This window comes from Ictalurus punctatus, chromosome 13 (genome assembly GCF_001660625.3).
Source record: "Ictalurus punctatus breed USDA103 chromosome 13, Coco_2.0, whole genome shotgun sequence".
NCBI classification, from domain to species: Eukaryota; Metazoa; Chordata; class Actinopteri; order Siluriformes; family Ictaluridae; genus Ictalurus; species Ictalurus punctatus.
The window spans coordinates 20090649-20102500 of NC_030428.2; the positions used below are offsets into that span (position 1 = coordinate 20090649).

The 11852-nt window shown below is 40.5% G+C and overlaps 1 protein-coding gene across 11 annotated transcripts in view; it reads left to right on the forward strand.

Moving 5' to 3' along the window:
• The window catches only part of nrxn1a (neurexin 1a), a 170320-nt gene that overhangs the window by 83906 nt on the left and 74562 nt on the right, over positions 1-11852 (forward strand). For all 11 annotated transcript variants that reach the window (XM_017484124.3, XM_053685086.1, XM_053685089.1 and 8 more), the window contains 2 exons: positions 1466-1849; positions 11258-11461. In XM_017484124.3, coding sequence (XP_017339613.1) covers positions 1466-1849; positions 11258-11461 — 588 coding nt within the window. The remainder of the gene's footprint in view (positions 1-1465; positions 1850-11257; positions 11462-11852) is intronic.

The following is an 11852-nucleotide window of genomic DNA, read 5'->3' on the forward strand; positions in this document are numbered from 1 at the left end:
TAGCATTTTAATTCTTGCACTTTGTTTTTTATTTAATTTTAATATACCATTGTGAATTGGAATTTCATAAATTTTCGTAGATCAGTCCCACTTAAGTACTGCTCTGGTTTCTGACGAAAATGCTTTCATTAATATTTTTGTGAATTAATATTAATAAGAAGCTCTTGGCTACAGACTTATAGTGTTAGGATTTGTGTGTGCATGTGTGTGTGAATATGGTCACAAATGGACTAAATTTGTACTTGGACCTAACTGTATTTTGATTCTGCGTACTCTGCTATTATCAGTTTATTGTATAATGTTCCATGATCATTCATTTTACTGTGCAGCACATTGTCATGCTATATCTACCCCAAAACAATAAAAATCCTATTCCATGCATGCGATTCACATCTCAGGGATCCAAAGACTGTCATGCCATCTTTAAAATGTTTCATGACATCATTAGTGTCACTTATGAAGGGAGAAGTGCCAAGCAAGTTCTTACCAAATTGCTTAGACTTACTACTAATAGAAAGTTCAATGGCTTGGCTGACTGAAACACTTCATAGACTATTTAATGCATGGTATACATACTGAAGTTATATACTTAATGTACTCCAAATGGGTTTTTAATCCTCTTGTAATGCCCACTATTCTAAGTGGTATTACGTTTTATTAAAAAGTATTAAATATTGTCCCAATTTAACTGGGGAAGTGAACCAAACCAAATAGGGTTCACATCATGCCTGAAAAAAATCCCACTCTACTATTTTTGAAAGTTACTAACAGAGCCGTGTGTAACATTTACAGCTCTTTGCTGCCTGCAAAATAAAATGTAATTGCCATGAAAAAGGGTGGCAAACCTTTCCCTTCCCCTGATCCACACCTCTGTATGCAGCTGAGCAGCACTCCTGTTCATAGGGGTGGAGCTAATTTCCAAGCTGTACCAACAAAACTTGATATCCATTTTATAACAATATTCAGAATCACAGTTTTATACCATTAAAATAAGATCATTACATTTATAGAAACACATTAGATATTACAATGTGCAATGTGAGGTGGGTAGCATTCCTGTGTGACTGCTACAAGATCCCTGGTTCAAGTCTCCAGTTTTCTCTCAAAAACATCCCAATATATTAGAGATTCTAAATTCCCCCAAGGTGTTTGTGAATGGTGCCCTGTGGACCTCAAGGGTGTATTTCTGCCTAGCAGAAAAGGCAATGGATTCTCTGTGACCCTGATATACCCGAAGAAGAATGAACTGAAGTTTAAACTTCTAACCATTTACATTTATGGCATTTGGCAGACACCCTTATCCAGAGTGACTTAGTCATCTCATTTATACAACTAAGCAGTTGCTCATGGGCCCAGCTGTGGCATTTTTGGCAGTGCTGGGATTTGAATCCACAACTTTCCAATTAGAAGTCCAACATCTTAAGCACTGCCCCATTAACCGCTAACTATTCTTGTTTCTTTTCAGGCACCATCTCTGTCAACTCGGTACGTACCCCCTATAACGCTCCCGGAGAGAGTGAGATCCTGGATCTGGATGACACACTGTACCTTGGTGGTTTGCCAGAAGACCGCGCTGGTCTGGTATTTCCCACCGAGGTGTGGACTGCACTGCTCAACTATGGTTACGTGGGCTGTGTGCGCGACTTGTTCATGGATGGCCAGAGCAAAGACATCCGGCGCATCGCTGAGGCCCAGAGAGCCGTAGGTGTCAAGCCTTCCTGCTCTAAAGAATCTCCAAAACAGTGCCTGAGCAACCCATGCCTGAACAGCGGCTCGTGCAGGGAGGGCTGGAACCGCTACGTGTGTGACTGCTCAGGGACTGGCTACCTAGGTCGCTCCTGTGAGAGAGGTGAGTAATGGTTTTCACTGCTATTATAGATTTCTGAGCCATGTAAGTAGAGTCATTGTCACTTTGCATGGCTGTTCAATACATTTCATTCATTTAGGAATTGACTATTACTGTGTCATCATGAAGGAAACTGTGACCAAGGAGTCCATCATTTCTTGAGCTAAAATGAGTTGCACTGCAAATGTCAGGCTGTTCTCTGGGCAGATACTGCATTGCGCTATATAATTTACATGTTATAATAGGCCAAACCTGCAAAGTTTTAAGGTGATTGTGGGTTGAACAGGATCTCCACCCACTCTCTGCCTCTCCACTGTCAGCTCGGCCTTGAAAGAACGCGAGGCAGCCAGCACAGCTGATGTTACTGTTACTGTGGTAATTGGGTTTCTTTCCAATCCATGTCACCTTCATAGAGAGACACTGAAGCGTGCATTATGTATTTATTTTTTGTCTTTATTATTTTTTTATTTCCATCCCTGGCAGAATTTCAGTGCTGTTCTTTTTCCAGATGAATGCTCACAGCCAGAGTTACCCCTACAGTGCACCATGCAAAACAGGGCAAAGACAAAGAGACAGCCAGTCAATAAATTCCATTTCCTCTCTGAGTGTACTGAGCTAAATATCATTGTCCACCAGTGCTGCCCATCTGAGCTATCTCTGTGAAGTGCTCGGACTCAGGCCAGTTGTTTAATGGAAGTGCTTTGCCTTTAAGAATGTGCCAGTTGTCTGGGAACTGTAATCCCCCTCCAGCAAAGTCCTGGCTGCTTCAACCAAACACAATCAGTTATGTTTTCATTGTCACAACTGCATAGAGGAATTATGGAAATGATCTGACCAATTAGTACAATAGAGATTAGTGGCAATTCTGCATTATCAAGCTTCAGAAACGCTGTGAGCTTGAGAGATGGTGAAGTGCTGCTCCAGTGAGTGCTGCCAAATCCATCCACATACCCCACAACTGTTTAACTGGCAAATTGGAGCAGTTTGTTAGTGGAGGAATAAAGAAAGGGAAAGAGGATGTGCGGAGGAGGATGTGAAAGGGATTTAACAAAAAGACACCAAATGTGGCAGTTGTGGAGGAAGTAATTGTTTGCTTGAGCTGAAGTAGACATCCTCTTACAGAAACTAGCTAGTTGATTAATTTTCTATAACAGCAGCTCTGGCAATAGTTACATCTACAACTCGAGTCACAAGTTTATATATTAATGTGCTTTTTTTCTAATATGTTATAATTTCTATAGTAACAACTTATACGGGGAGAAGAGTTGTGGACAGTTTGCACAAACTTTTTTTAGCGTGTAATTGTTTATATAGTGAAGTATGTAAGGAGATTATAATCATTGACAAATACTTTATAAAAAATTAATCATTTTTGCTTATTATTTACAAATAAATACTTTGGAGTAAGATGTCACTGGGACTGAATTAACTTTGGGGGAGTAATGGAACCATATCATTGATTATTTTCCTATCACAGTTGTGTTTTGTTTTTTACTCAGCGAAGGACATTTTATGAAATGGGTTATGATGCATATCATAGTTTACATTCGAACAATTGTTAACAGGGACTTCTCAGCACCGAGTTCAGTGTAAATTCTTCACACAGTTGGCAAAACAGAGTTGTATGTGGACTGAACTGTGAATGCATTTTTCATTGCTTTGACAGTTCAGTGAACACAGTGTTCAAAGCTCTACCAAGAGCAAAACTGCATTTCTACAGCCCAATATGCACAGGTTTACATACAATTCAGTTCAAAATCAAATGAATAACAGTTTGGATTTCAAGCAGATATGGGCCATTCTACAGAATTGGTGCAAACTGATGTCCTACAACCAAAAGCACATTTAAAAAGCATTTAAGTATTCAAATCTTAGATGTTTACTAAGATCCTTCTATTATCTGTTGAAACCCACAATAATATTTAAAGTATCAGTAAGCTTAATATATATAAAATCATCATTTATTGGGTACTTTCAATTGGGAGGTGGATGTCCCGAACCCTAACCCCAAAATTTCAACTTATGAAAATGATATTGAAATAATGTTTTCACTTTATTATACTTTTTTATTGATGTTCAAAAAAATTATATTTTCTTTGTAAATCATGAAACTTTATGTAAAAAAGAAAAGTGTCCTGCATTTTTATGTCACCACCGAAACAGTCTATGTTTTAGTCCATTGGCTGAGACTGACTTTAACCATTTCCCTACATTTTAGATCAGGAAATATTCCTGTGTCCCTCTCTCCAATTCTGTAGAATGGCCAATATAAATTTTTCAAATAGCAAGAATTACTGTACATAGAACTACAAAACTGTGGTTATAGGAAAGGGGAACAGTGGATGTTCTGGGTGAGAGGCAGGTCAACAGCACTCTATGTGAAGCCATATGATTCAGTGGATTGTTGTAACATGACTCTCAATTCCAGCCATACAACACAGCAGTAATCTCATTTGTGCATGACCTCTATACAAGGATTAAACCTGAAGAAGGGAAGAGGTAAGAAATCAGGCCAAGCATTCAGATCATATGTGATTTGAAAATTGCATTTCACTTTTCCTCCCTCCTTATGCGTAATTAAACTGAAGAGGTGGAAATCTTCATCCCCTTGTACCACTAAAATAGCTCTGAACTGTCGAGGCATGGACTCCACGAGACCTCTGAAGGTGTGCTGTGGTATCTGACACCAAGACGTTAGCAGCATATCCTTTTAGCCCTGTAAGTTGTGAGGTGGGGCCTCCATGGATTAGATTAGTTTGTCCAGCAAATCCCACAAAGACTCAGTCAGATCGAGATTTTGGGAATTTGGAGGATTCTTTCTCAAACCATTCTTGAGCAATTTTTGCAGTATCACAGGGTGCATTTTCCTACTGAAAGAGGCCACTGCCATTAGTGAATACCTTTGCCATGAAGGGGTGTACATGGTCTGCAACAATGTTTAGGTAGGTGGTATGTGTCAAAGTAACATCCACATGAATGCCAGGACCCAGGGTTTTCCAGCAGAACATTACAGAGCATCACACTGCCTCTGTAGACTTGTCTTCTTCCCATAGTGCATCCTAGTGCCACCTCTTCCCCAGGGAAGTAACACACGCAACCAGCCATCAACATGAAAACATGATTCATCAGACCTGGCCACTTTCTTCCATTGCTGAATGATCCAGTTCTGATGCTCACATTCCCATAGTAGGTGCTTTTGGCGATGGACGGGGGTCAGCATGGGCTCACTGACTCACTGACACCTTTCTATCATAGCCAGCATTAACTTTTTCAGCAGTCTATGCTACAGTAGCTCTTCTGTGAGATCAGACCAGATGGGCTAGCCTCCCTCCATATGCGCATCAATGAGCCTACGGTTGTCCTTCCTTAGACCACTTTTGGTGGGTAATAACCACTGCATACCAGTTAGATACCGCAAGACCTGCCCTTTTGGAGATGCTCTGACCCAGTCATCTAGCCATCACAATTTGGCTGTTTGTCAAAGTCGCGCAGATTCTTACGCTTCCCCAATTGTCTGCTTCCAACACATCAACTTCTAGAACCAACTGTTCCCTTTCTGCCTAATATATATCCCACCCCTTGACAGGTGCCACTGTAACAAGACAATTAATGTTATTCACTTCACCTGTCAGTGGTTTTAATGATATGGCTGCTCAGATGCTTGGACATTGGATTCTTGTACTTCACAGCTGAAGCTTATCAGTGAAGGATCATGCAAGCAGAGTGTTTTTCCCATTGTTTATCAAAGAAGCAGGTAATATTGTGATGTTGAATAGAACATGTAGCTAAATGTAGTGTAAACTGGGCAAACCATGGCTTTACTGTAGAATTTTAGAGTAAATTAGGTAGATTGCACTGCTTTAGCATTTGCATTTCTATCAGACTTGTTCTAGTTGCTTTTTCTAGTTATGGTACTAGTTACAGTCAATACTGTAAATATGCTTTTTGTATACAAAAGCATCTATACTTACTTTATCCCTATTACACCAGTGACTAAACTTACTCTTAAAATATACTTCAAATTAATAAATGAATAAAATAATGTGTTGTGTTTTAGTGTTAAATTGCAATTATGTATTGACCTCCAAAAAACACTGTGATATCCATGAGTCTTTGGGCAGCCTGCATGGTGCCTCTTGTACATAAATGCATCTATTACTGAACTGAAAAAGATCCACATCGACACTAATCCTCATTATCTACGTTTCCGTACAAGTTTCCTGTGTGCTCAGTGTCATAAAAAATAAATGAAGAAATCACACAAATTGCCCAGGCCTTCTAAAGGCCCAGTGATTGAAGCAAACCAGTAATGTACTGAATGTCTATTTATTTTCTTCTTATTCTTTTTTTTTTTTTAAATCTGAGATGTGTATCAGTATTGGTGTGTAGCACATCAGTTTCATTGATCACACTGATAGCGAGGGAGCGATTCAGAGAGCCAGTAATAGGATCCTCATCTAATTCCTTCAGCTATATACCTGGTTGACTGCAATGTTGGCAAGTTATTAATGTTAATTCACAGGTCTAAGCTTGGCAGCTATGTGAAAAATGTATACATGGCAAATCATCCATTGGAAAGCAGGATCCATCCATGAGCATTGCTGAATTATGTACGATGCCTTAGAGCCAAATCTTCCTGTTTACCATGAGTGTTGAACATATATTTCCGTAATCCCTGTAGCGAGCAGAGCTTCTGAGTGCTCCAGCATGCTGGCGGATTGTGCTGGGCTCGGCAGGGAGGTATAACACAAACATGTGACTCCTGACTCCCACCCTACACACACTTTGCACAAACGGTGTGTCTTCCCCCTTTACAGCTATGCCAAGTGCCATGCAAACCTTCAGAAAGTGCTTGCTCAAATATAGGCATGTAAGGTGTTTGTGTATGTGAGAGTGAGAAACAGAAAAAAAGAGATTAAGGGGGAGGCACAGGAAGTGTGTGTGTGTGTGTGTGTGTGTGTGTGTGTGTGTGTGTGTGTGTGTGTGTGTGTGTGTGTGTGTGTGTGTGTGTGTGTGTGTGTGTGTTCATACATTAGGTGTTAGGTTGTTATGGTGCTTTTCAGAGGAGGAGTCTTGGACAGGACCGAGTGGTTAATGAAAGTAGGAACAGATGGAGGTGCAGATGGAGAGAGTGATCTGATCCATGTGCACTCCTTTCTACCTGCAGTCCAACATATCTGATTGGGTTAGGAAGTAGGACATTGCCTTTTTCGGAGACTCTATATATTTTTCATATATATATATATATATATATACACACACACAAGCACAGACTATACACTATATGGCCAAAAGTTTGTAGACACCTGACAATCACACATATATGGTCATTCCCCATAATGTTGCCAAAAATTTGAAAGCACACGATTGTCTAGAATGTCTTTGTATGCTAGAGCATTACAGTTTCCTTTCTCTGGAACTAAGGGGTCAAACCCAGTCATGTTTGAACATGACAGAGCACCTCTGCACAAAGCACACAGGGGTTTGCCAAGGTTGGTGTTGAAGAACTTCAGTGGCCTGTACAGAACCCCGACCTCAACCTCACTGAACACCTTTGGGATGAACTGGAATGTCAACTCCACCCCAGGCCTCCTCACCTGACATAGGGGTCTGATCTCTAATGTTTGTGGCTGAATGGGCAAATCCCCACAATCAGGGTTTTTTTTTTTAACCCAAAAATCTGATGGAAAAACCAACACTAATGAAGAGACTAACCTTTAGTTATTGTTATTTCTTCTTCTTCTTCTTCTTCTTCTTCTTCTTCTTCTTCTTATAGCACTAATGTTCAGATTCAAATAAAACCCATTCAGATTAAGAGTTATGAATGCTGTTTACATTTATTTATTTTTTTTATTTTTATTTTTTTTTTTACATATAAAATTTTGCAATACTCACATTGATACACATCGACATTTGTCGATGTCACAGCAACCTATCAGCAACTTTGATTACAGCACAAGCACTGTAGGGCCTCCTTCTCTCCCTCATCGTTCTCCTTATTACTTTCTTCTCTCTCTTTTCTTTTACTTATTCCCTATACCTCTGTTTTTCTCATTTTCTTTCTACCTGCTTGTCTCTTCTTTCTCTTTTCTTCCAGAAATTTCTAAATTATACACCTCAGTGCATTTCAGTTTTTGCTTTAGTTTTATATCTGTGATGTTCCCAATCCCCATGTCCCACCTCCCTCCCCAACCACACCTCAACCCCCGACCACCAGCCCCCACCTTTGCGTTTCAGTTTCCGTGCTCAGTTTTCCAAGCATGTCATCTGATTTGCGACCTCTGCAGCCCTCTTCATAGTGCAGACTGCTGCTGCTCCATCATGCCCTGATTGGATGTAATGCGTTGCTTGTCAGGTAGCACAGGAGCCACAGCACTAGGTTCTCCTGTCGCATGAATACACACCACTGCAGGAGGGCAGGAATGAAAGTCTTTTCGAACCACTGGCTATCCTGCTCCTTTCATTATCCCCTCTCCTGGAGTGAGACTACTCCTCTAAAGATGAGGCCAAGGCTCATTTGTCAAGCTGTCAGTGAGCTGGGGCTGTCTCTCCTACAGTGACGGACGATATGGAGGAATAAAGAATGAGTTGGAGGGGGTTAAAGGTCTCAGGAGGGGCTTTGCTCGAGGGAGATGGGCTTTCACTGCCCTGTGACTTCCTCTATCATGGAAACTCAAGTGTGTCGGGGAATAAAGAAGTTCATACAAACCCTCCCAGATTTATGGTAAAGAATAAAGCTAATGTACTGCATCCGTCTCTGTCTGACTATAAGTCACATTCTTGTAAATAAACAGACTATAATGTGCAGTTTTTGTCTGTGGGTATAACTAAGGCAGTACAGAAAGATTGGCTGTAGCTAGTGGCATTGTGGTGAGAATAATGAAAAGAAACTATTTTTACCTTTATCTAAATGTAATTATATACCTAAATATATTCCTACATATACACAGTTTTGAACACTGACAATCTATCTTGCATGTCAAGCCATTGCTAGCAAGGTAGTTAACTCTCTGACAGTAAACAATAAAATGTAGTTATCCAATCTAATCTATCCTCCAGACGGACTGCATCCAATTTTTACAGAATAATTTAGACATGTCGTGAAGTATCATATCAGATCTTGTATCTGCACACTTCTGAAATTAGCTTCCTACATTATGGATCTTCTGCACTACTGTATGAAGGACTGTTTCAAAGGGCGGTGCTCAAACCTTAACACAGTGAGCACAAAAACATTTATGAAGTTTGGATTAAAATAACTGTTGTAGTCTAATAAAAAAAAGGTTTCAAGTTGAATATGGAGCGAATCTATGACTTATTTACTAATCTTAGTAGTAAGGCTAGACCGGACCTGTCTTGGACATCTCTGGACATCTCTGGTTGGTCATTACTCACTGGGTTTGCAGTGAATTTTTAGTGGACTAAACATGAATGGAACTTTGCTTGTGTAATTTAGTGCGACTGCACAGATCCCTGAATCACAGATAGTGAAAAGTGCTATGTTGCTATTTCAAAATTAATGTCATTATTTCAACTTATTGTAACTTATTTCAATATTTCATTACTTTGACCTAATATCTCATTTTTTCAACTTATTTCAATTTAATAAATCATTATTATTTCAGGGGGCAAGGTGGTCTTAGTGGTTAACATGTTTCCTCTGGGTACTCCGGTTTCCTCCCACAGTCCAAAGACATGCGTTGCAGGCTTATTAGCATTTCTAAATTGTCCATAGTGCGTGGATGTGTGTGCAATTGTGCCTTGTGATGGGTTAGCACCCATCCAGGGTGTCCCCCCCTTGTTCCCCGAGTTCCCTGGGATAGACACCAGGATCCCCACAACCCTGTAGGATAAGTGGTATGGAAAATGGCTGGATGGAACTCATTATTTTAAACATTCTCATCATTTTAACATACAGAACTATCTTGCTATTTTGACTACTTTTCACTACCAGTAAGACTAATTTATTGAAATATTAGCTTATATTTCTTATTCCATATGCTATATACCTGACCTTAGGTAAGCCAGGCACGGGTTTAGTAGAATTCAGCTGATATTTGGATAGCTACATTTTACTGTATCTATTCACTTACTGTAAATCTTTTTAGGTATGATTAAGGTTTTGACTCCTAGCACTTATATTTACAGAATTTAAACTATAATATTCATTTTCTGTTGTAATTATTTATACAATAACACGTGAGCCTGAAGTGTGTCCTAAAAACCAGACCCAAGGAAATCTAAAATGACCTTTTTCTGTAAGCGAGGGCTTGTCAAACAAGTCAATATTTAGTAAGATCATGGACTGAAAAGACTAGTACAACATCACCGCAGACTCAGGTGAGGACCCACGCAAATGCACACAGCCAGATGCATGCACACACACGTAGGTGCTTTTCCTCAGGGGCAGACCGCTCTCTTTTGTGCTCATTAGTATGCACACTGCCATGCTTGTTCTTCTGTTTTCTGCTTGTTTTCCTCTGGCTCAGCCCCCCCACCCCACTCACTCACTCACTCCCAGGCTTGGCTATGTGCTAATGGAAACAGGAGATGGTGAGAAGAGACAGTCAGTGGAGTTTACAGTACCTGAGTAGCTTGTGTGTGTAAAAAGGAGGACAGTCTAATTGGTGCTAGCCTGCAGCCATGGAGGTCTCTGGAGTTCTTTCACTGAAGACAGATGTATTCGTAGTAGTTTTCATGCCAAGTTTTGAGAAATGTACCTATATTACAAGCCAGTTTTCACACTGGGACAGATGTGATCAAATAAAACCTTTGAGTTCATTAGATTTGTGGACTGTAAAGATTTTTTTTTTTTTAAATTAACACCATGCAGACATTTCCGCTGTAGGTTTTAGCTGTCTGGATGTTTTCCTCACCATTCGTCTAGTAAAATGGCTGGCATTCTGAGTGCTCTGCTATCTTCTATAAGAAATGCAGTGGCTTAGGATCTAGCCGCTTAATTGAATTGGCCAATAAAGTGATTGCTGCATGTATAAACAGATTAGAGAAATGGAGACAGGCTGAGGTTGTAAAATGCAGCTCTAAAGCCGAGCCCTGCCACACAGCAGTACGAATACATTGCCGGTGATTGAGTTAATAAATTATGCTTTGTATGGAAATGAACTAATGAAGCCCAGGATGTAAGGTCATTATTTATGAGCTTCGTGTCCTGGGTGTCTGTGTGCAATGGTGGTGAGGGCTGTTGTGTGGTTGTCTGGTGCTGCAGACAACCTTAGTCCAGTTGTAAAAGGCTGTAGTAACCTGTCACTCATCTGTCTCTATGAACCTTGGTGTTTATGATCCACAGCACAGTCCTGCCTTCACTGCATTCATACTGCCTTCAGCTTTACCTCCCTTTCTCAATGCTTTATAGCACCATCTAATTTCTCTCTCGCTCTCTTTCTCTCTCAGATGCCACTATCCTCAGTTATGATGGCAGTAAGTTTATGAAGATCAAGCTGCCGGTGGTGATGCACACTGAGGCAGAGGACGTGTCACTGCGCTTCCGCTCCCAGCGAGCTTACGGTGTTCTGATGGCCACAACTTCTCGGAATTCTGCAGATACTCTCCGCCTGGAGCTGGACGGAGGGCGGGTCAGACTCACGGTCAATCTAGGTACCTCACCCAATCAGAGCATTTTGCCTCGACACCTCTACACATACATACACCTTAAACTCACACGTGTAACGATATCTATCGTAATGTTTATACTCACAAAGACTCACATTTATAGGTACAAGATATGAAAGTGTTATTCAGATTTTACTACCACCTTGCATTAAGTATTCACAATTCAGTGAAACATACAGAATGATATACTTCTATAATTTTGCAACATTATAGAATTCAGTTATTCACACACTGCTGAACATACATTAGGCACTGCATATGCTTTTATCGTCTCTGTGTGCTGAAGAGAGAATGGGACGGTGTACATCCTTCAAAGGCCAGGTTCTGCGGCCCTGCGCACACTTCCAGATGAGCGTGCTGTAGCCCCTCCCACCAC